This window comes from Rhyacophila brunnea, unplaced genomic scaffold (genome assembly GCF_057557595.1).
Source record: "Rhyacophila brunnea isolate RB1 unplaced genomic scaffold, BYU_Rbru_1.0 scaffold_4, whole genome shotgun sequence".
Lineage (NCBI taxonomy): Eukaryota > Metazoa > Arthropoda > Insecta > Trichoptera > Rhyacophilidae > Rhyacophila > Rhyacophila brunnea.
In genome coordinates this window covers 26096139-26120885 of record NW_028233068.1, presented here as the reverse complement: position 1 = coordinate 26120885, position 24747 = coordinate 26096139, and the positions used below count along the sequence as shown (strand labels likewise).

At 36.7% G+C, this 24747-nt stretch overlaps 2 protein-coding genes and 1 long non-coding RNA gene across 7 annotated transcripts in view; 2 read left to right on the top strand and 1 right to left on the bottom strand.

The window, feature by feature from the left end:
• LOC147067155 (uncharacterized) overlaps positions 1-11288 on the bottom strand; it is a 561518-nt gene extending 550230 nt beyond the window's left edge. Inside the window, exon 1 of the long non-coding RNA XR_015071546.1 lies at positions 8421-11288. This is a non-coding gene — a long non-coding RNA (uncharacterized LOC147067155). The remainder of the gene's footprint in view (positions 1-8420) is intronic.
• LOC147067154 (uncharacterized) overlaps positions 1-15827 on the top strand; it is a 30965-nt gene extending 15138 nt beyond the window's left edge. Inside the window, exons 13-16 of one of the 2 annotated variants that reach the window (XM_085954894.1) lie at positions 984-1092; positions 2477-2594; positions 13146-13237; positions 14562-15827. In XM_085954894.1, the coding sequence (XP_085811020.1) occupies positions 984-1092; positions 2477-2594; positions 13146-13237; positions 14562-15316 (1074 nt within the window). In that variant the 3' untranslated portion in view covers positions 15317-15827. Of the gene's footprint in view, positions 1-983; positions 1093-2476; positions 2595-4740; positions 6640-13145; positions 13238-14561 lie in introns of those variants that run through there. The other variant, XM_085954895.1, reaches the window with a different exon arrangement.
• A 2956-nt stretch (positions 15828-18783) lies between these two features.
• LOC147067153 (ribosomal protein S6 kinase alpha-5-like) overlaps positions 18784-24747 on the top strand; it is an 80339-nt gene continuing 74375 nt past the window's right edge. Inside the window, exons 1-2 of one of the 4 annotated variants that reach the window (XM_085954870.1) lie at positions 18784-18851; positions 20102-20310. In XM_085954870.1, coding sequence (XP_085810996.1) covers positions 20181-20310 — 130 coding nt within the window. In that variant the 5' untranslated portion in view covers positions 18784-18851; positions 20102-20180. Of the gene's footprint in view, positions 18895-20049; positions 20311-24747 lie in introns of all 4 variants that reach the window. The other 3 variants (XM_085954869.1, XM_085954871.1, XM_085954872.1) reach the window with 3 other exon arrangements.

The window sequence follows — 24747 nt, the reverse complement described above, 5'->3', positions numbered from 1 at the left end:
TCATTGTGAATAGAAGAAGATGGTTATTCTAATCCAGAAACCTTCGCGGGTTTTGGCACAATTATTGACGAAAGTTTTATTGCAATCGGATGAATGGTATAGAAACGCATACGAATAGAAGAATATAAAATAAAAGAAGAAGATGGTTGTACTAATTCAGAAACCTTTGCGGGTGTTACCACAACAACTGACGAAAGTTTCATCGCAATCGGATGAATAGTGTAGGAACCATATGAATAAAAGAAGATATAATGAAGAAGAAAAAGAAGATGGTTGTACTAATTCAGAAACCTTCGCAGGTGTTGGCACAACCACTAACGAAAGTTTCATCGCAATCGGATAAATGGTATAGGGACCATACAAATAAAAGAAGATAGAATTATGAAGAAGAAGAAGAAGAAGATGGTTGTACTTATTCAGAAACCTTTGCGGGTGTTACCACAACAACTGACGAAGGCTTCATCGCAATCGGATGAATGGTATAGGAACCATACAAATAAAAGAAGATATAATGAAGAAGAAGTAGAAGAAGATGGTTTTTCTAATTTAGAAACCTTTACGGGTGTGCGTACAATAACTGACGAAAGTTTTGTCGCAATCGGATGAATGGTATAGGAACCATACGAATAAAAGAAAATAGAATGATGAAGAAGAAGAAGATGATGATTTTTCTAATTCAGAAACCTTTGCGGGTGTGCATACAACCACTAACCAAAATTTCATCGCAATCGGATGAATGGTATAGGAATGCATACGGGACAGACAGGAAGACAGACAGACAGACATTCATTTTTATATATAAGATATAGCCTATACTCTTCGCGGAAGTGCCAGCAATACGTTAACAAAGTTTTATCGCAATCGGATGAACGGTATGGCAGCGCATACAATACGAACAAACAAACAAACAAATATTAATTTTTATATATTAGATTGCATATTATTTAATACAAATAATAACGGAAAATATTTTTAATTTTCAGATGAATTTGAAAAGCCTGCGTCCGGCCTCTCCGAATTCGAATAAAGACAAAGAAGCCAACAAAGAGAAAGAACTCTCTAACATGATAATGAACATGGAAAACAAGCACGGTAAGCATTCATTTCTTATTATTCCATAGAAAGGTCACTTTTCATTTTCACCGTTTTCCGTTACCAAATGCTTTAGTTTTTATCAGTACTGTGAGTTTGCTATAAGACAATGATTGCGAAAATCATAATAATCCACTTTATAAATTTTTTGTTTTCATTTAGTTATCAGAGGAAATGAATATACATAATAAAATATGGGCTGGTGATAGAAACAATGCTCTATGGAAGTTTTACAGTTTAACAATTCACTTGGAAGAATTTAAGGTTTTAAATAGTGCGGCGCTTTAATTAAATTATGAAATAACGTAATTGAATGGAGCAGTCCATCTGCGAGTAAAAATTTGTCTAGCTTCTTCGGTTAATCAATACCACCGACAATAACTTCTTGCACGTTTTATAGGCGGAAGGCTTTAATCAATAAAATAATATAAATTATTTCAGTCTGATTATTCTGAGCATAATCAATCATTGTTAACTGAAAGATTGGATATCTTAAAATATGAATCATACAAATATTTATCACTGAATGTCGCGTGATGACATAATTTGTTTACGGCAATCGGGAGTCTCATCGCTACACCGGACTCCATGTGATGCTACAATAAGATATTTAAATATTGTCGTCTATCATGATGAACGCACATAAGTAATATTATAAATGTTTACAACAGTGAAATTATATACATACATATTAGCAATCCGTTATGTAGAGTTGTATTCAACAGGTAAAGATTGTTTTATAACATAGATAATTTCCACCTTTATTGCTTATTTATTTACTAATATTTATTTGTTTCTGTTTTATTTGCCCGGCAAGATTTTTTAATTTTTTTCTTGCACTCTTAATAGGCAATATATATAATGGCAATAGGTTTATCCATCAGATTGATCAAATTTATTAAATATTTAACGGTCCCAAAAATATTAACATTTAATAAAATTCTGTTAACTTCTCAACTCACATTTTAATTAAAGTCATAGAAAAATCTTTAAAGTTTTCAATTCATAAATATGCAAATCAAAAAAGCACAATCAGCCTAACAGTAGAATATGTTTTCGGAATTATTGTAGATGACTTTTCTTATGATCCTTAAAAGACTTGATAAAATCAAAAAATATATACTAGCAAGTGATTCACTACTCACTAGTCTCGATCGTCTGACTGCGCTACTTGCGCTACTTTCATTTACATGTGGTGAAAACCCAGGAAAGAATTTGTATTAGATACCTATGAGCCTGACTGTGTTTCACGATTTTCTGATGAATTGTAACCTCGACTGTGGACTTAAAATCGTTGAATGAATATGCAATAATTATTAATGACGGCGACACATGCTAATGCTAGTAACACGAGTCTAATGTTGACAACCCGTTGGTCCCACAGCTCAGACGGTGAGCGAGCTGGAAGCGATGGTCTGTTCTCAAAACAGTCTCATGGAGAAACTCACCGCCGAGTGTCATTTGTTGACGTCCAAACTGGACGACGCTAGCCAAAGGCACAAGTAATTATAGCATTTTCAAATATCACTCCTTTTTCCAAAATACTCATTCTTAATGTCTTTCTTTTATTTCTTTCTTCAAATACTTACGGAAATCCAAGACTCACCCCGCATTATTTTGTGTAAAATTTACGTGTTGATTATTCGTTAGAGTTTATTACCCCTCAGATATTTTGATCACAGACACAGAATTTCCATTAGAATCAATCATTAAGGGCCTGTGCTGTGTAAAGGTCGAAAATTAAGAATTCGGGGTATCTTCAATATATCTCGGGGAGTCATGATTGAATAATCATTTATCCTATTTTATTTCTACTTGAAATTGATAGTTTAATTTTAATCTTACCTTTTTTTTCAATGGGAAAGAAAATTTTCAGTTAATAATATTTTAAGTTGTCATAAATACATAATAATATCATGGCAAATACACAACACTGAATGTTATTACAAACTGTTAAGTATTACAATTACAAAGTCCAATAAAAAGTTTACAGAATATAGTTAACTGCCCAATGATATTTAACATTGAAATTTAAGATATACTGAATGTATTGATAAAATAATATTTTGAAAAAATGCTGTACCCACGGATATCTGATGTACCAAATATGGCTTTATTCTAAATTTAACACGACAGTGTTTACAATGATACTCTGTTATGATATTAACTTGTTGACCGAGGAGCATTTAATTACTATTTAATTACCGCATTTAAATAAATTATATCGAATGGCCAATTAATAAGTGTACAACAGGTGTGCCGTCCGCGTGGAAAGGATTAATATATTTAATGAGATCATGCAATGATAATTTTCAAGATTATAAAAGATAGGGAATCATGACATATATGTACATATTTCCTATAAAATCTACAATATATTTAAGCTAGGCTTGCAAATATACCCCAAATTCTTAATTTTTTACCTTCACACAGCAGTTTGGCTCTTATAGGAGCAATTTTATCGAGCACCTCAAACTTAGATTTTTTTCCTGTTCACTTGATCATTTTCATTCTCTTCATTCCTTTATCTTGAATAATTAAATTAAATAGTAGGTCCATGCTGTGTAATAATAATTGTTGTGTCAAAGGTAGTGGTGGAACCAGTGCACGGTTTTTTTGCCATTCCAGCTTTATAATTTTCTTTTAACACTATCAAATGTAAAAATCTAAATATACAGTTCGATAGTTATAAATAAATTTTATTCACCTATTTTATTGCTTTTAATTTTTCTAATTTTTAAAATTAATCAAACCGAATCAGCCAAACGCCACCACTAGCTTTTTAAGATAGAAGTCAAAATCCCAAGAAGATTCTAGCTAAATTCTATCACATAATATTATATCTATTCATTTTGCAAAGCATCCTACCCTATGAGATCCTAATGAACACTAATAATTACATACAATAATTTATACAATAAGTAATATTCTCAGTAGTTTATTTGATTTCTTGTACATACCCAGTATATTTATTTATACACAAGTAAATTTGTGTAATGATTTAAAGAAAAACCATGAATGAATTATTTTATCATTGAACAATCTATAAAATATTTTATATTAAGTTGTAAGATAGCTAACGATTTCTTAAAAATGTGGAATATTCTACAAAGAAAATTACTTCAACATGACAATCCTACGTATGGAGAGATTTTTACTACAAATTCGACACCTCACCTACCAAAATATGATATTAACATATTATAAGTATATTGTATTTTAAATGATCAAAATAATAATGTAATAATTCGTACAATCATAAAAGTTACATCTAACAACGGTTAAACCAATTTCTTCATGCGATGATGCTGATGCTTATTATTACTTTCAAAATCCTTCTCATTGAGAGATGGAACTTTGCTGTGGCAATTTATACGAAAATACAATGATATGTAATTGACAAAGCAGTACCCCAGTGTTTATAAGTTATAATATTGCTGATTGCTAACATATATAACTGCTAGTGTCGACAAACATGAAAAGATGCTTTCTTATCTTTTGCTACACGCTTTTCTTCTCTCATATTTATTACAAAAATTGAAATTATCACACTTGGTCCTCGATGTGTGGTATACACAAAATTGAGACGGCACCCTTGGCTATGATAGTTGGTTAATGCGGCTTTGTTTTGTTGGTCTGTTGATACAGGGGCGGGCGTCACTTCGACCGGCCCGTCACGGCCGACGACAAAGAGAACAGGGACAGGGTGCGCGTCTTGCGACAGCAAAGGGCGGCCGAACGGTACCGGACCTACCCCCAAGCGGCCGATCGGAAGCGAGTCAGATTCGTCGAGTAGCAAACGTTGCATTACGCAGTCGATCGATCGCGAGCTCGCCTCCGTGGTCAAATTTCCGCTCTATATCCAATCACCCTTTTTACACGAGAAAAAGGAACCGATTAAAGTCGATATTAGCGTCAAGGTCGTGCCCAAGCCCCGTCAAAAATCTGACAAGAGGGAACATAAGAAATCTAGGAAACGCTCAGAACCCAGAGTGACCGTCGTTGATATTTTGGAGAGCAAAGAAATAGAAACTAAAAATTTAGAAGTCAGGATAGAGAATATAGATGATAGTGTAATAAATGTAGAGAATTTGTCAAACGGAAACAGAGAAGTAGATGTAAATTTAGGAACAGCGGGACAGGAAATTAATCAACCGATGGTTCTAAAGGAAGATACGGTCATTGCCGATGCGGATGATTTAGAAATTAAAGTAGCCGCCGACGATGATACCGCAGGTCCGGAAAGAATTGACGATGTCACAGAGTCTGCCGCAATTGAAGAAGGTACTGATAAAAGTCTGCTTTCTGTCGAAACACTACAAGATAATGCGGAAACGGTTAATCAATTGGAAACGCGAGATGAAAGTGAAGCTGTTCCCATGGAAGAGTAGAATGATTGATGCCTTTGCCGGTTGTTACATTTTATAATATTGTCCATGAAATTGATGTCGTGTTGGAGTTTGCTGTGGATATGTAGTTGCATAAATTGATAATATTATTTCCATATCAGTGGTGATTGGTGATTCTGCGTAAAATGTTTTTGGAGTAGCTGCATGTTTACAATATATTTAAGTATTATGTAACACGGAAGACAACTGATCTCTTTATATTATTTTCATAAAATAGATTTATTTTGCTGACTTTCTATTTCTTTGCTTTCTATATCGCCGGGAACAAAAGGTTTTGTATTGTTTGACAATCAGAGATGTCGTAAAATAGGTAATTGAAAAGACCACTCTTCGGGTACTATAAAATTCTTATAATGCCAAATTTTTTTATATTACATTACTTTTGTAAAGGAATTACTGATATTCACCAACCAATAGATACACCGGTATCAATATGTAATTAAATCAGTCGGAATTAGTCTGCAGAAGGCACCGGAAGCCGCTGGACTATTTTCCCAATGACGATTATAATGTCTGACAAACCACTGCCAATAAATATAACGCAAAAAAATGGCATCCAAAGAAGAACCAATTTTTAAAGATCTACTATTTATCAGTGGTTAGCACAGAGTTACTGTTACGTACTACGGCCACTACGGGTTCACCGTTCAATTTAGTAATACTCCTTTAACCATTTTTTGTTGTGTCATAACAGTAACTGCCTGGTATGACTATTGCGTTAAATAATGTAGCTTAAAAATATTAAGTTTTCCCAAAGATATGAGGTTCTCGATGTTAATGATGTATTTTGAATCTTGTTTCGATAATTTTGCTATTCTAGTAACAGCCTACATAGTATAATCATATTTATTACTTTTTAGAAATTTCTATCTTTATAAATTGTTACTGGAAACATTTTGTTACATTTCCAATTTGCGAATTTATATTATTATATTATTACATATTGAGGTTGGTATACCACTATACTGCAAAGTGTTCTTATAATATTTTGGCTTTTATCAAAGCATCTTTTGATATAACCACTTTCTCTATATCTATTGAGGTCAAACCTCTCCCTTTACATTATGTTATGACTATCTACTCAAATATTTTGTTGTCTGTTAATATATCTCACTTTTAATAATAAAAATGTTTATACATAATGATTGTTTGATTTCATTATGGTTCTTGTTATATTCGTGTTACATACTCTGATAATAAAGTCAAAATTTTGGTTTCACGTGAAAAGGTAGCTTTCGATTAAGCTTTTACATAAATTGTTGATAATTGATGAAGCATTATGTTTTATTTCAAATATTGTGTATGAAAAGAAGGACAAAACCGATGGTAGTTATTTAGAGCAAAATGAGAGCAACTCTAATAATAGTATGATTGTTCAAAGGAAAAATAAGTCATTCATTTATCCATGGTTTAATTTTGTCAGAAAAATATTTTCTTAAGGCTGAATCATTTTTTTATTGTTATTTTTACAATATTGTCAAACTGGCTGCGATGACATGTCAGCCAGAATATAGAAGTCGCACTATACAGTATGAGGTTTGCTCGGATGCAAAATTATCTGTTTGCGATTTATAATGTTTGCAATGCTGTCTACTCCCTATATTATATTATATGCAACCGTTGCGGCTTTTTGCAGGAGCGAAAAGTCCGAATTGGCGGAGAGAAACACAGAACTCATGCGGAAGCTTCGCGGCGTTTGGGCCAATTATAAAAAACATTGCCCTACAATACACAAGCACGCTTTCTCCCCCACCGCCCGCACTCCCGACTCTGCTCTCAAAGATTATAGTCGCTTCGCAAGCGATTCACACTACTTTGACAATTTATCCGTCAAAGATGCTAACAAATCTGATTCATCGGCTAATGAGATTCATGCAGATCACAATACCCCCAATAACAGTCTTTTAAATGATGAAGACGATAAACAGGACAATGCTAGTTTTTTTACAAGCAGCGCTCTACATGGCAGAGCGAGGCTGTCAGGGGGTCGAGGTGTTTCTAAATATTGCACCGTGTCCGCGGATAGTCAGAAGCGCTCAACGTTTGCGAGCAGCCAAACGTCAAAGAATAGCACTTTCAGAAGCGACGATACGTCTCTCGAGACTCTGACCGTGTCCAACCGTTCTCCGGCCACTCTCACTAATGGCCACACCTCTCTTTACAATACTTCGACGACTAGCGAATGTCATAGTGATCTCGAAACTGAAAATGAAAAGGTAGCGTAGCATAAGCATTTCAGTCTACCTCTGTTTGGCGTTTGAGTTTTTTTTAATAGTTTTTATGCATGAATTTGTCTTAAATTTGTACATATTGTAGTTTTTATGTATGTTTTTTTTGATTTTAACTAATTTAATCACATATAGTGGAACTTCGATTTTACAAATAAATTATGAAAAATACTGTGTGCTCACCCTGGCCAAAGTAAGAAAATCGCCCACCAACTTCATTGTACAAACTTGGCATTGTACACTGCAGGCGTGTCTATAAAAAAGAAATTCACATGAACATCAGCACTGTAAACTTGGCCTCGGATACGGCAGGCGTATTTATAAAAAGGAATCCGCTTATGCGACTGCAACTTATAATTTCAATGATTGCTGTGCATTTATCTACATACATACATAGTTCAATGTGCTAAATAAATTAATTCTTAATTTTAATTGAATTTTCACTATGTATTTCAGATGTTAATCACAGGAAAAGAAAATGTGAAATCAGGTATTAATAATACTACAATACACGCAAAAAGCGGGAAAACGTGAATTCCGGCCATGTAAAATCGGGGTTTCACTGTAATTATGCTTTTGTATTTATTTTATTGAATCATACTATGATAGGTACATATGTCTATTTTAATATATTTTATACCAATCTAAGACTTAATATTGAATTGATGGCAGATGGCTATTATGTATTTATATTATCACCGGCCTTCGCGCGCTCTGAAGCGGAGATGGCAGGCCGTGATAACGTCAAGGTCAAAGCGGGGGTGGGGGACAGAAACGCACGGGGTATTTGGTCAAGGCTGGTTTATTTCATCGTATTGCAGGGTAGTCGTTACAGATACGATACAGGTTATTGTCGTCGTTGGCGGTCGGTTGGTAATTGACGGGCTGCAACGTGGTGTCGCGGCTGGGCTGCTGATTGATTGCTTGGCATCCGAGGCGAGTCAGTGCTTGCGGCGTGGCGATCTGCCGATGTCAGATGTGGTCTTTTTTGGCGGGCTGTCCGGAATGCTGGCTTGGCTTCGCGTCCGAGGCGAGCGAAGGCGAGAAGAGATTTCGCGGTCGATGCTGCTGGTTCGGCGGTTGACGTAAGAGAGATGCTGGCTGGTCGACGTATCAGGCAAGAGAGAGCTTTCGCGCCCATCTAGATCCAACTGCCAGATTCGCGGCGTCCTGTTTTATCCGTCGGTCGGGAAGCTCCCTGTTTTACCGACGGATTGACTAGTGGCGGCGCGAGCGGCCGTTTTTGATAGACCGCGTCTGTTTTGGCGGGATTTTGACGAATTTGAATTTCAAGGAGACGGGTTCCGCTCGGCCGAGGGTTGCGATCACCGCGAAGAGTGGACGTAGGCTGTGGTATTTTGGGAAATATGATGGTTCGGTCCGCCCTTTGAGGTAGTCTCCTGTGGGAGATTTCCATCTGGTATCAAACGACCTCTCCGGGAAACGACCGAACCGTCGTCTTTTCCATCAGCCTACCGTCGCTTGTCCTTGGGGGCCGGTTCACCTCTGTGCGGCTTTGACGCGTCCGATGGTCTTGGCGTGCTTGAGGCTCTTTCGTGTCAAAACTGCTGAGGTTTCCACTTCCACATGGTGGTTCCCTCGAATCGACCAGCTCATCGCATCCTTGGGCCGTCGAAGAGTGAGGTGGGACCTGTTGCGCCTGCTAGTCGCCGCCATTGTGTGACTAGAGACCAGGGCACCAATCTCAGCTTCCTCGTGAGGTTTTCGCGGAGGTGTCAGACATGTCAGTCAGGGACACTCCGTGATAGCGCCGGTTCCAAGAATAGACGTCTGGTGATGGGGTCTGGTGTTGGAAGTGGGACCTTTGAGTTCTTGAGCGTCGTCTTCTCGCACGTCCAAGGCGTCGAAGCGGTTTGGCCATAGGTGTCGTAGTTTTAAGGCGGGCGTGACATCCTCGCTGGCGTCGGATGTTTGTCGATTAATGCTGGGGGTCTTGCTGTGTCCCTGGAATCTTGGCTTCCGCTTCAGTCTTCTTGGTTCCTCAGGTTGCAGATCCGATGTAGCCTTGGGCCGTCGGCGATTGAGGCGGTGTCTGATGTATCTGCTGGTCACCGCCGGTTGGGCAACCAGAGACCAGGCGACCAACCTCGGTCTGCCGTAAGGTATATCACGAAGGTGCCGGGCGTCGCGCCGGGGCACTCCGTGATAACGCCGGTGCCAAATGGTAAGCGGCTGGTTATGGGGTTTGGTACTGAAGCTTGACCTTGGGTCTTTGCGAGGAGTGTCGTCTTCCAGTGCGTTAAGACTCGCTAGGCTTGATAAGGCTAGTGGTTATGCTAGGCGAGACATCCGCGCTGGTGGCAGATGTTTCGCCTGGGTTTGAGGTACGAGCGCCGTTGGCTGGCACCTCGCTGTGCTGGGTGACGTCGGTCACGAAGAGCGTCGGCGTCGGTAGCCGGGGCATCTCCGTGTAGCGTCGCGACGCCGTTGGCCATGACATCTTACGTATTCCTCCGTGGGCCAGGGTCGACGGATGATACCGCTGGTCGGAGGAACATAACGATGCTGCTGTCACGTCTTGCGATGGAGCCGATGTCCATGCTTATTTGCTATCCAGGCTGTTGCTTCTGTCAGGCGCCACTGGTGTGCTGAATTCCAGGTTTCGGGACCACGCGGTTTTTTGCGCGGCCCCCCAGCAGTGTCTGGCTAGGCTTTCTACATCGAATGAACTCGCGGGAGTACGTTCCGCGCGATCTCGTGCGTCATTTCCGCTGCGAGAAACGCATCGCCTCGTGTCTCGATGTCGCGATTGCAAGCGCGAAACAAGGTCAATATGACATTGTGACTACCGGCCGTGTGTTTCTCCCCCGGTAGAGTGAGTACTCGCAAATGTCACTGTTTGAGGAAGTTCACAGTTGTACTCACTCTGCTGGCGTATCTCAGGGTCGATGCTGGCTCCGGTGGACACAATCCTGCCCACAAGCCCCACGTTGACGGCGATCAACTTATCACCGGCCTTCGCGCGCTCTGAAGCGGAGATGGCAGGCCGTGATAACGTCAAGGTCAAAGCGGGGGTGGGGGACAGAAACGCACGGGGTATTTGGTCAAGGCTGGTTTATTTCATCGTATTGCAGGGTAGTCGTTACAGATACGATACAGGTTATTGTCGTCGTTGGCGGTCGGTTGGTAATTGACGGGCTGCAACGTGGTGTCGCGGCTGGGCTGCTGATTGATTGCTTGGCATCCGAGGCGAGTCAGTGCTTGCGGCGTGGCGATCTGCCGATGTCAGATGTGGTCTTTTTTGGCGGGCTGTCCGGAATGCTGGCTTGGCTTCGCGTCCGAGGCGAGCGAAGGCGAGAAGAGATTTCGCGGTCGATGCTGCTGGTTCGGCGGTTGACGTAAGAGAGATGCTGGCTGGTCGACGTATCAGGCAAGAGAGAGCTTTCGCGCCCATCTAGATCCAACTGCCAGATTCGCGGCGTCCTGTTTTATCCGTCGGTCGGGAAGCTCCCTGTTTTACCGACGGATTGACTAGTGGCGGCGCGAGCGGCCGTTTTTGATAGACCGCGTCTGTTTTGGCGGGATTTTGACGAATTTGAATTTCAAGGAGACGGGTTCCGCTCGGCCGAGGGTTGCGATCACCGCGAAGAGTGGACGTAGGCTGTGGTATTTTGGGAAATATGATGGTTCGGTCCGCCCTTTGAGGTAGTCTCCTGTGGGAGATTTCCATCTGGTATCAATATGTCAGTACACACTCCTCTTGAGAATATATCAATAATTATATTATTAAAATCATCGATTACATATTTTAAGAAATATAAATTGTTTAGTATGTTGTGTCTATCTATAATTGATCATTTTTAAAGTTATAAAATAAATAAATAGTAGATTTATCTAATCTATACATGTTTTATACAAATCGAGCACTTCAGGGATAAAATAATTATAAGAAAACCGAAATCTAGTATTTTTAAAATAACTGTCTAAACAGTAAGCATTTAAAAATTATAGGTGCCTAAATAAATGCTTCAGATGTTAATGAGGTATGGATGAATATAGCATAGACGTTAGGTGCATTTCATAAAATTCATTATTTTCATGATAATAACATAATATTATAATTTGTGTGTAGTGCGTTGTTTCAGTGTTGTTTTGGAATCAACGTGTTTATTTTGATGTAGGAGTTATGGTTTTGGGAAACACAACCTCGTTATAATTAATGAATTCCTGGTGAAACTTCATTGAAAAATTGTAAAAAATGTAATAAAACATGTAGATGGAATTATGACATTATATTATATAAGAATAACTTTGTTGTATTTCATATCAAATACCAACGTTTATAGTTTTATGGGAATTCATTATCTTATAGCTTACTAATTTAACTGTGTTATGGATTAGTGATTAAGCAATTTATCCACTGCTAGCAGTGAGGAATGACGGTGTTCATAACATTTAATGATTTGTCAAGGATTTTAATGATCAATCAAAAAGAATAGAACATTACAAATTGAAAATACTCCCCATATTAGCGATTTTGATAAAATTGCCGTTGGTCTGCAATTTTATAAGTACACTAAAACTTACTATAACCTGCCGATAACGATCTGATTTTTAATAAACATTAATGTCGGTAAGGAGAAGCACAAAAGCAATGAAATCGAGCTAATCAACAATAATTTTATTTATTATCATTATTAGTGAAAAGCAATGATTTTGACCTATAATTTACATTATTTCTCTTATGACATTTGAAATTATTTTATTATTATTAGCGCATGAAGTATGGTTTCGTAAACTCAACAAATATTAAGATCGCTCAGTTGCCATTTCGATTTTGTTACATACGCAACGGTGACCATTTTTTATGTTCACATTACTTACTCGAGTGCAGTGATAAACAGTTTTACACAAATTTTACATGATTTTTCAACTAAATAATAATGCCGAAGTGTAGTATTATTGGCCACTTATCTACTCATCGTGGCGGATTGTCTTTTTATGCACCTTGCGAATTGGCAAATAAATGTCATAATATCAGTAGTGTGAAGTTCTCTGCAAATGAATCTGTAATGTGAAGTCATTTATAGCTAACTTATTCAGTGGACCAGTGGTCCTTTTTTTGCTTCAATTACATACATTTAGGCTCCATCTTTATAGAAGACCCATTTTATATCTCAGTCTGACAAAAACGTAGATTGATCTAATATTTGGTTGTTCACTAACATTTTTGACACATTTTCAAGTAATGAATGAATAAGAGTCATCACTGTAATCGTGAATTAAAAAAAGTCATTATTTCACAAATGCAATAATTCAAATATCTGCTTGTATGTTGTTTTATAAATGTGCTTGAAGAATTACTGACGGGGAGGTTCAAGCTCTTTTGGTTCATTTTGTTTTCTAACAAAGGAAATGTTTGATGTTGTGTATTCTGCGTGTTTTGTTGTTGCAGACAAGAAATGGCCTCTCTCCAAAATAATCTAGACCAATTGTCGGTGAGAGTGTCTCAGAACTCCCACAATAATGATAGTAACCTAACGACAGGTACATTACTGATGCGCACCCATGTTTTGCTTTACTACTGCACAAGCGACTCTATCTCGATAGCCATTGCATGCGAGACAATATGGTTTCATTGATGAGAGAGAATCACTATTATTTTGTTGAGCACTCTTGACAATAATTGATAGTGGAGTACCCATTTATTCTATTTTTGACACTAGTCTGTAATCTTTTCATGTCAGTTGTCTTTAAAACACATTGGATTTTTTTTAACACAATAAATCTTATATTTATCTTATGAAAGACAATACTCCATCCGATTTAGGATTGCAGTTAGCTAGAATAAACATGCTGTTGCGCTTTGACTTTGGCTAATGAGAATTTAGTACAGTAAATCGTGGTATCTAATGTCAACATTGGTCAGTATGATGTAACATTTTACAAGTGTCAGTTGTATTTTAACTGTAATGGGTTTTATTTTTTATTTGTAGTATTCTTGTGCTGTCTTCTGAAAGTGTCATCATTTAAAAAAAAAAAAAAAACACTTATCAAAGGATGTCATGAATTCATAGTTAAAGTGCGTGATTGACTAATTTATGGATGTTACATAAATCGAAGAGACGTAGATACAATGTTACATAATATGTCAAAAGACAGGGACAGCATGTCCGATTTAGCTAACTGACTTTTTACAGTTGATAGACTTTAACCAGTTATAGAACTATTTTGTACATGATCTTTATACTTTTTTTCCTGCTTTCCTTTTTTTATAAAAACTTAAAAACTGTAACCACATTTGTGCCATTTGTTTGAATGGAAAATAAAAAAATTATGAACAACACATCACAAGTCATAAAAATTATTGCTTCCGAAACGCTTTAAACTTTACAATGCATTCTGTATTAGTAAAAATTAGCTCGCAAGTAATAGAATATAATGATAACATAGTAATAAGTAGATGCTCAAAATTTCATAGATTATTTAATGCAAAAAATGGTTTATTGCAACATTTAGGCACTGATCGACTTGAACTTTTTTTATTACAAAGCATGTCTTTTATTTGAAGATTCATTGTTGTTTTACAACTTATTTAATATCAATTTTGTAACTAGAAAAAATCATACTCAGACACGCACAGGTCTCAAGCAGCCATGAAAAGGTCTAACTAACATTGCAAAACTGTAAATTATTTGCACATCAACATAATTATTTGAAATGTACTAAATCTACATTGATTCAAGTTTCATAATCATGTTCTTATTTTTGTCACTGTTGAGTTTATTTATAGGTTGATTTATGAATGTGATCAAACTGAAACCCGAAAAATTTGTATCGAATCTGTTAAGCAATAAATGTTTGATTTCAGCACAACCCTCGCACTTTACCGACACGCCGGCCGGAAATAACCGACCGAACCAAATCTCCCGACAGAATTCGTCACAGTTCCGAACCGCCCGACCCGGCGACCAGCACTCCCCTGAGGCCGGAAGGATTTCCGCTGGGTCCACCGGCGCTCAGCCCCATCCGGGACGAACCGTCAGCCGACAGGCCAGCAAGAACAGCATTGAGGCCGGCGACCGCCATCGCCAGCCCGCCGTCGGTAATGTAGAAGGGGTTCCCGACTTGCCCAACACCGTTTTGCCCACGAGGGAAGAAGAGCAGTTTGAGAAAAAACTCAGAGAGTCCGAATCGACAGACGCTACCGCTCGGAGACTCAATCCGCCCAACTCTCCCAACGCTGATAACAATACAGACCGGAACCCCATAGCGCAAACTGTAGATGATAGCGAGCACGACCTCAATTATGACAATAATCAAGCGTTCAGCGGACAGGAACTATTCGGCGAACCCAATGCAGCAATGGAATATACAGAAGGAAATGAAACGCAGCAGTACGACCCTCAGTATGCGTCGGAGGATCAGAACTATGCTGCCGCCGACCAACAGTATCAAGCGTATGATGGTGCTGCCGATCAAGCCTACTCCGAACAGCAATATGCTGATCCGAACCAGCAATACGTTGACCCCACTCAACAGTATAGCGATCCGAACCAGCAGTATGCCGCTGACTATGCAGATCAACAGTATGCAGACCAAAATCAGGAATATGCACAACAATAGATCAATAAAATCCTACTTTATGTTTTAAGTTTTATAAGAAGTAATCAATTCTTAGTGAAGCAAGTTTCTATTCTACAATTGATCAGAATTAATGCGGATCCGCCTGTCGGCCAGATTATTGCAGGCATTTGTAATGCGTTCCGACCATTACATTAGATAAATTTTTCACCATGGTAATAGAAATCCATTCTGTAAATGATAATTTAAATCAAGGATTAAATTATGTTTAAAATGGCAACACATTTTTTATAGGAACAATATTTATATTGAGAAATTGCATATCTAATTGGATTTGAACATTGTAATAACTGAGTATTTGCCAACTTACTGTGTATTTTATTTTCTTGTGATTCTTTTCATCCCTTAATTTATTGTTATTATCTCTAAATTTTATTATTTGTTGTTCTTATAATGTTCTTAAGGTTCTTTAGTTGATATAATAAAATTATTTTTTATGATGTAAGGCATACATACAAAATAATAAAGACAATATTATCATTAAATGATGTATTATGTATGGTATTTTCATTATTCACATGAGTTACAATAATTTCACAAGTTAATGTTAATATATTTATTTATTTAAAAAAAAAAAAACGTTGTGGACATAACAAATCAAAATTCAGGACTTCCCCAAGGAGATTTACTTGCATTATAACAAAATATTACTCTCACAAGAGAGAAGAAGAAAAAATAAAAAAAAACATAAACAATTTTATACAGTAAAATTCAAAAACAAAATGCACAGCACATCATTGAAAATGTCTGTCTTTAGGGAGCGCATTGACTAGTCTTGCACCCCTTACTTATGATGCCTAATAGGCTTGACTCGAGGAAATATTTCTGACCCAGAATAGGTCATCTCTGCGACCTCGTAGGTAATTGACAGGCGCATATAAATTTTAATTCTTTAGGACGCCAGGATTGGAAACCATCCCTCGTGATAGCAGGCGAAAATGTCTCAAGAGCTTTAATTAGCTAATTGCATTTCTGCGGCGTCACATGTGTACGTATGTACGCCATGCTACTGTGGTACAGGTGTCTGCGAAGTCGCTGCAGAATGGCGGCAACAACTGTATTAGCCGCTGTGCAGAAGAGCAGTAGCCTCACAAAATATAATATCACATGAGTAGTGCCAAACTGTTCCACTGTTATTGCATGATTTCCTTCATTTCAGTTATTTCTGACATTTTTGCCACCTGTCTAATCATGTTGCATACTGAAAAGCTTAGGAGTGGGAAATATATACCTTTATACAAGACACAGGTATAGTGCGAAATCTTTACGGTGATAGGCGGCGGCTTGGAGAATTATATCCCCTCCTCTCGCGTTTCAGTACTTTACAATACTTCGAAATCGAAAACCATAGACAAGATACAACATGAGCGCCGCCGCCAGGTCGCACATTAATGATTTCGCAGTCTTTCACTATTTATTCAATTATATTAAGAGGCCTAACTTCACTTCACAATTTAGGTGCATGGTATGTCATTCGTCTTGACTAAGGATTGCAATATGGTATCACAGTATTTTTCAATATTGGAATTCCCATTTTAAAAATCAGACAATTCCGATATATTCGGTATTGAATTGAAATTGATGGCCTTGATGGTGGCCGATCTCCGCTAGGGGATGGCACAATAAGAAGAAGAATGTTTTGTACGAAATGCATTTTTAGTGTCAGTCCCTAAGTTACAATACCTCAACACCAGCCTCGGAAAATATTGATCCCACCAATGAAAAAAGGATAATATGATGATCACAACTAACTCGAGAACATACAAAACTTAATGTTGATATTGTGGCAGTACAAGAAATTAACTGGCTGAGATCAAATACCTCAAATTTGGGACGGGCATCTCGGTAAGCGATAGAGTAAAAGGAGCTGTGGCAGGGGCAGTGAGAAAATATATAGGATCAGAAACAAGGGAAGTTAGTTCCAGTGTACTCTGTGGTAACATGATAATTTTATAAAATTTAATATCCTGTTCCATTCTGGCTTCCGTTCCAATAGGCTACATTATGTATTATTTATACCTAGGACAAGCAAAATAAAGTAGTTATGTATGACAGATGCTCGAAATGCCTGCCAGAAATATAGATTTTGTTTCCTTAGAAAAAGAATGAGTCTGCGAAGATTGCATACATAAGAAACTCCAGCTGACAAATCTTTGAAAAAATCAATATGTGGATATTATCCAGCCAATGGGATTCGAATCCATGGTGTGTTTAACTATTTTCCATCGTAGGTAATTAACAAAGATAAATTGTTTGTATCGCATAAAATTTAAGCCTACCGCTGGGCCTACGACTTTAGAGCATATATTTCTTCAGCACCTCTCCACTATATCAGTTAAAATGATACCTACATTAAAAACTTAAAAACTATTACTATTACAAATTAAGTACTAGGTAAAATAATTTAAATGTGATGTTTTTATTTTACATGTAGGTATAAAACTTCATACCTGTAAAACTAATCAAACAGGTTAAGGTGAGAGGTACCTATTGTTTGTATTATTGCAGTATTGTCCCCCTTTTCTTTAACTTATTGATTTATATACATTGCCATTTTGAGCAGCCTAGCGCCCCCTTGTCTCCCGGCGCTTTTTCACCCTCCAGTGCACTCATCTACATAATTGTTTTTACCTACCTATCAAGAATATCCAGTCATGATGAAAATGTGAATGAAGTGCTCAGGGTCATAGTAAAGTACGTATTTTAGCACCTCGGACAGTAATGTAAAATGTGCCCCTTATGTAATACAAAACTTGTAGGTCTACACCTAGGCACCTACTACCAATCTATAAAATACTAAGTTTGATTGTGTTCGGTTACCATTAACAGAATTAAATAATGCAGAATAAATACCTACCTAATTAGGTATTAAAAATATTTTCAAAAATGTATCACCACTAAAACTGAAAAAAATTCAAGACCCCCAATTTTCCTATAAGGAAAGATAGTGAATTTTCAATATTAGGTGCCTACATATTATAATTAAGCAGACGAAAGTTAAATAACCGACAACAAATTATTTGTATTAAATAGACACTTTTTTTTTAAATCATTACCAAAACGATTTGGACGCAGGCGATTTTTTATGATATAACGTTACTTTTTATCAAAATCAAAAGATTCGCCCCTTCATAATTTGATAATAATTTTCGTATGAGTTTTTCCGTTTTTTAATTGATTCACATTCAATGAAACTCCATCTTGCGCCCTTACCTAACTACGCCAGGGGCGATGCCACGCTCGCACACCCTTGTTACGCCACTGGCAGTGCTAATTGTAATAATTTTTCGTTAGAATTTCATAAAGATCAAGGATAACCTCAACTTATAATTATTTTTCACAATAAACACTTGTTTTTGTTTTTTTGGTTATATTCGAATGTGAATGTACATAATTTTATTTATTATAATGAATTTACGATAACTCTGGCAACCCTACGGTAAACTGACAGTCGGTGTTCTATTTTCAAACTAAAATTTTGAGGCTATGTTGTTCTGACAATAACATTGAAATCAAAGTAGTTATTTCAATACATAACATTGTATTTAATAATATATAACGTCTGTCCCAGTTGAATAAATAATTGAACATATCATTTTTCGATTTGTTGCATTTTGTGTTCTTTATCATCTACATACATTTACGAACATTCCTTACAATTAGATTATTTTTATTGAAGTGGGTGTAATTATTAATTCCGTTTCCCGCCAAAAGATCGTTATGTGCAAAAATAGTCAGATTTATTTTAATATTGACAAACTATTTTATTTAACTCAATCGAAAAGGTTGAAGTTTCTATTGAGTAAACCGTGTTCTACCGTTTATAGTATTGACTGGTTTTCCCACTTTCCCATATTCTTTAAATGTTGATGGAACGTACATAATAAATACGATGTTTTACCGGTTAATCATCACATGTAAAAGAAATACATCAATATCGTAAACAATATTGATGCTACCTGAAAAATTTACCTACCTAAATTATACCGAATGCATTAGTAAAATAATTTTGCTATTTAGTCGTTCGGAAAGCTGATAATTTTCTTTTGGTGTGACTTCATATACTCGACAGAATAGTAAAATACTTATCAAGTTAGGTATTTTCCCGATGTGGTGTTGCCAGCCGCCACAATATGATGTCATGTTTATGACATTCGAAACATTTCGGAAACTATTAGGAACGGATTAGCAATAATTAATTCTATTAACCAATATAATTGTAATGTATAATAATTATATTCTAATTCATTGTATTGTATGACTTTTTTTCGTTTTTGTATAGGTAGGTATTCAAATAATTATTCTGATACATTCTGATACGTATTAACATAACTGCCAAAGAAAAGGGAGACTTCATGTTTCTTAACTAGGTATGTATTTAGATGCAAATATATGCTAGTACTGCCTCCTATTATAATATATGGTAATATTGGTAATCTATAGGAAGCGTGACGCAACCCGTAGCTTTATAGCGACGAGTCGATGCCATTTTATAATTGTCACAAGTAAGATGCTTGGGGAGACCTGGGTGAATGTGCAAAAGATAGGTACGATCGATCAGAATGAAATAAATGTACATACTGCACAAATTTGATATAATATGTAACTGCAAGGTCGAGTGGTACCGTGGTGCTACTTACATATCGGTTTTGCAGTGCAAATTATTGCAGTCAGCATTTTTGTTTTATAATAGGCTAGAAATTTCATTCATTTAGATATTGTTTACGTTTTGTTTATAAGTACGACTATGTACCGTACTCATTTTAGTATATGAAGCGATCTTCGGAAGTGTTGTTATTCGTTGGAATATTAATATATAAAGGATAATAGTAAAATTGGCCCAAAAATGGAGAATGTCGTGAGAGCTGACAGTGTTACGAAGAGAGATGACGTAGAAACGAAGAAGGAAAATGATGACGACGAATTTGCAACTCCTGCCCCAGTTATGGACACTATGCAACGGGTTCTCAACTATGGTGAGTAATATAAAATAATAACAAATTCTATTCTACACCCAGTGGCGGTTTTCCATGTAGCAGATGTGACGCTTCGTCAGAAACTACCGACATCTTAAAAAGATTCGTATCTCTGCCCAAAAATCAATCAGAGAGCAATACATACTGGCAACAACTACTGCTATATTTTTAATCGAATAGCGGATTATCACACATGGGATTTTTTTAACACGGCGGTTCTCCATTCCTGTCAGCGTCCTGGGCCTTCATGAACCTAAAACTGCTACTGGATACACGAGCATTGTTAAGTTACATTTTCTTCAGTCTTCTGTTTCATTTAACCCGACGCACTTGCTGATTTTGAGACCCTACGATAGGAAAATTAACAATCGAATTATAATTTTCCAAATAAATTAATGATTTATTAATTTTATTTTGTATAATTTATGCAAGCATGATTTCCTCTTCTTTGACCATGTCTGCCCCTTAGTTGGAACATACAGACACCGCACGGTGCTGCTGCTGTGTTTAGCGGCCTTCCAGGACGCCGGAATCCGTCAACATGATTTTTAGTCGCGTTTAATTAAATGTATTCGCTTAAACAGACTTCTTCAGAATAAAATTCACGTCCACGGGATCTACTATCAAAGATGTAGGTAGGTATAAGATTCGCAATTTTTGCCTTAATTTGCTGTCTCTTGGCAACGCATGATCTCACGAGTTAACACTGTTAAGCGTTTGTTCTGTGAAGTCTAAATAGATACATAGGTAATTATTAAAAAAAATTAAGGCCACCTTTAAATTTTCTGACGAATCGGTATTCTAACAAGAAAATCCAAGAAGCCAGGAAAAGCAAAGTCAACACAGTGAATAAGGAGTGGACAAAATTCAAAAGCCTGGCTTGTCTGCTATTATATCAAAAATACTACAGATACCATTTCTCGGATAATGAGAGAACAGATCTCTTTGCATAAGGTACTTAGAGCGGCGACCGAGTACATACACCAGTGGGTCTATTCTATACTTATCGAACACTAAATTGATAAATAGTATCAAACTTAGGGTAGGTTTGTATCAAAATATTAGCACTTATTGTAACAATTACACGAAGCCGGTTTTTATTGTTGCAATAAGTGCGATATTTTAACAGCAGCAAGATAGGTGCTGTTAAAATATAGCACTTATTGCAACAATAAAAACCGGCTTCGTGTAATTGTTACAATAAGTGCTAATATTTTGATACAAACCTACCCTAAGTTTGATAATATTTTTCACTTTATCACTTTAGCGGTCGATAAGCATAGAATAGACCCACTGGGCTTTAAATTACTTTTGTTAAAATGGTGTTTTTTCTAACCACACATCTTAAAAAGCAGACTACGTACTTAATAGAAACTAAAATATCAATATGACCAAAAACAACTATTGATTTTTACCATATAAATGTCAACAGTGTTATGAACATCGTTATGTCTCCCACTCCAATAAAAACTCCGATTGTGAAAATACGTCAAAAAATGTTTGTACTTTCTGACGAAGCGAGCTCTTCCAATGTTTTAATAAATGAAAATGTGCCACTGACAATACATGCATTTTGCTTGAATCGCCACTTTTAATCCTGTTTGTACACAGCTAATCACCACTGATATTATCACTTCCGCTTCCCCCGTGATAAAATTTCACGTTGAAATACAATAAATTCATTCAATAGGTACCCACATCCTCAAATATTTTATGTCTAAAATATCAAACAAGATCGTAATCAGACGACAGGCATTGCATACGAAGTAATTTTTTTTCAGTTTTAAGTTATACCTACCTAAATCCTTATTTACCTGCATGGGCTTAAAAATGATTTCAGATTTATGTAAGTATGTTGTATTTTTAATCTATAGCTATGCAAATCTTGTAAAAAAATGGTTTATGAAAAACGGATTTAGGGTTCCTCATATGACTTGGGCCCGAATAATGTCATTGGCCCCGATGCTTTGCATTATTTTGCGATGATATAGCTGTGCGGGCTACGCTCCTGCTCAAACCATGTGATGATTTTTTCATGGTTTTCTACACAAATATTTTGTTTAACATTACGTTTATGTCATTATGGTTGGTTTAATTGCCTACCATAGCTACGGATCATTAGGCCAAAAAGAAAGCTTTAGCGTCTCTCTATTTTTATGCGTAGGTACTGTGACACCCCCGTATGGTCCCCATTTGGGGATGTCTTTGTGTATCTGGAGAGGCCCGAATCGGTATCAAATCCAACAAATAGTAACGGCTGATTGCGAAAATAATTAAATAATGTTAAATATCTGCCGGCAACATTGTCTGAATAGCGTTAAAAAAATACGAATGGCAACGCCGCATTTTGTACGGCTCTCAAGTGACCGTTGGTTTTAGCGGGAGAAGCGTTTTTGACAGCAACGCTGTAAGCAGTGTTAACCTCGCTATCCGTCAAAATTAAATCGAAAAGAATTTGTATAAAAATGTAACCGTTTAAAATATATGAACGTAAATATACCTTGCCGTTTCCAAAACAATTCCGGTGTGTTATTTGTTCATCTCCACATCCCGAATCCAGACGAAAAACTAGACAACAAAATAAAAGTGACAGTTTGTATTCACTTACCAAAATGGAGGGAAATGTTAGTACCTATCTGCCTAGATTGTGAACGGCTGGCATAATACAATACCTACCGTGTTAGTTAGGTATGGAAAGTCATAATAATATAACAAATTAATTAAGTACTTAATATATTTATTAATATTATAGCAATCCCACAAACTTGCGAACCAAGTACCTAAGTCTTCGTCGGCTAACGTTTCTTATCACTACGCGGATTGACGATAACTGATAACAGAAATACAAAATATGTATTTACTTACCTAGGGTTCTTACTACTACCTACTAATACTACATAACTACCGTATTGGATTAAAATATTCAGTAAATCAACTCATCTTTCATCAATCTTTTGGTAAATAACAATAATATTCTATTATCAGTCGTTATAATCAAAATGTCAAACCGCAAAATAACAGCAATTTCTCATCTATCTCTAGGGCCCAGTGAAGTGGAGGAGATTTTTACTTTAGTACCGATATGTAAAATAATGTTGAATTCATCATCTACCTACACTCAGCAGTGATGTAGCTATAAATATTGACCCCCCCCCCCTATGCAAAAATCATGCAGCACCCCTCAGTGCTTCTAAAAAAAAATTCCGTCTCAAATTCAAGACTCTTTTAACTCTTCGAAAAAAGCAGATTTTTTGTGGTATGGTAGTATCTATGGTCAAATACAAAATTCACTTACTACCTATCTGCCTGAGATTTAAAACACCTAAAGCGCGACCCAAATTGAGGTCCATGTCGCGAACTATCACGTGACGCCACAGTAAGCTGCCGCTACGGGAATAAAGTGTGTAATGTCGTTGTTATTGGTGTTGAAAATGTTAGCAGACGGATGCTCCCATCTCGTAGCACATTTTGAACCTTTAAACGAACATTTTCAGTTGGCAAAATCTGCCTATATCCTATATCACTAAAACAACAATGAGGTCACCTCACGTTGAACTGCACTGCATCTGCATCAGTGGGTCTATTCTATACTTATCGAACACTAAATTGATAAATAGTATCAAACTTAGGGTAGGTTTGCATCAAAATATTAGCACTTATTGTAACAATTACACGAAGCCGGTTTTTATTGTTGCAATAAGTGCGATATTTTAACAGCAGCAAGATAGGTGCTGTTAAAATATAGCACTTATTGCAACAATAAAAACCGGCTTCGTGTAATTGTTACAATAAGTGCTAATATTTTGATACAAACCTACCCTAAGTGTGATAATATTTTTCACTTTATCACTTTAGCGGTCGATAAGCATAGAATAGACCCACTGCATCCCGTAAGACATTTTGAACCTTTAAACGAACATTTTCAGTTGGCAAAATCTGCCTAAATCACTAAAACAACAATGAGGTCACCTCACGTTGAACTGCACTGCATCGGTATCTGCGTGACGTTTTGAACGTTTTTATCATATTCCACATGCCTACACTTTTGGAATGTCATGTCAAAATCACGTTTTTTTTTGTTTTTAGAGGTTGGCACTGTGTATTTTCGATAAAAATGTTGTCTATCTATGGTCTGCAGGTTGTGTTGTGTTCAACATAATATCTATAGATGTCATGTCAAAGTAATTTTAACTTACGCACACGTAGAAACTGTTAAAATTAGTTGAAATTAGCATGAATAATTAATAATACTTAATTCAAATTACTAATACATTATAATAGTAGGCACCCTTCATCAGTGTCATTTTTCAGCGAATTTACAGAGATGGTGATGGTTCAAAATATTAGGCACGCCACTGATCATAGTGTATCTACCTACCTACCTATAGGTTTAATTAGGTATAGGTGCTTATATTTGAAAAGCAACATTTTATTTTA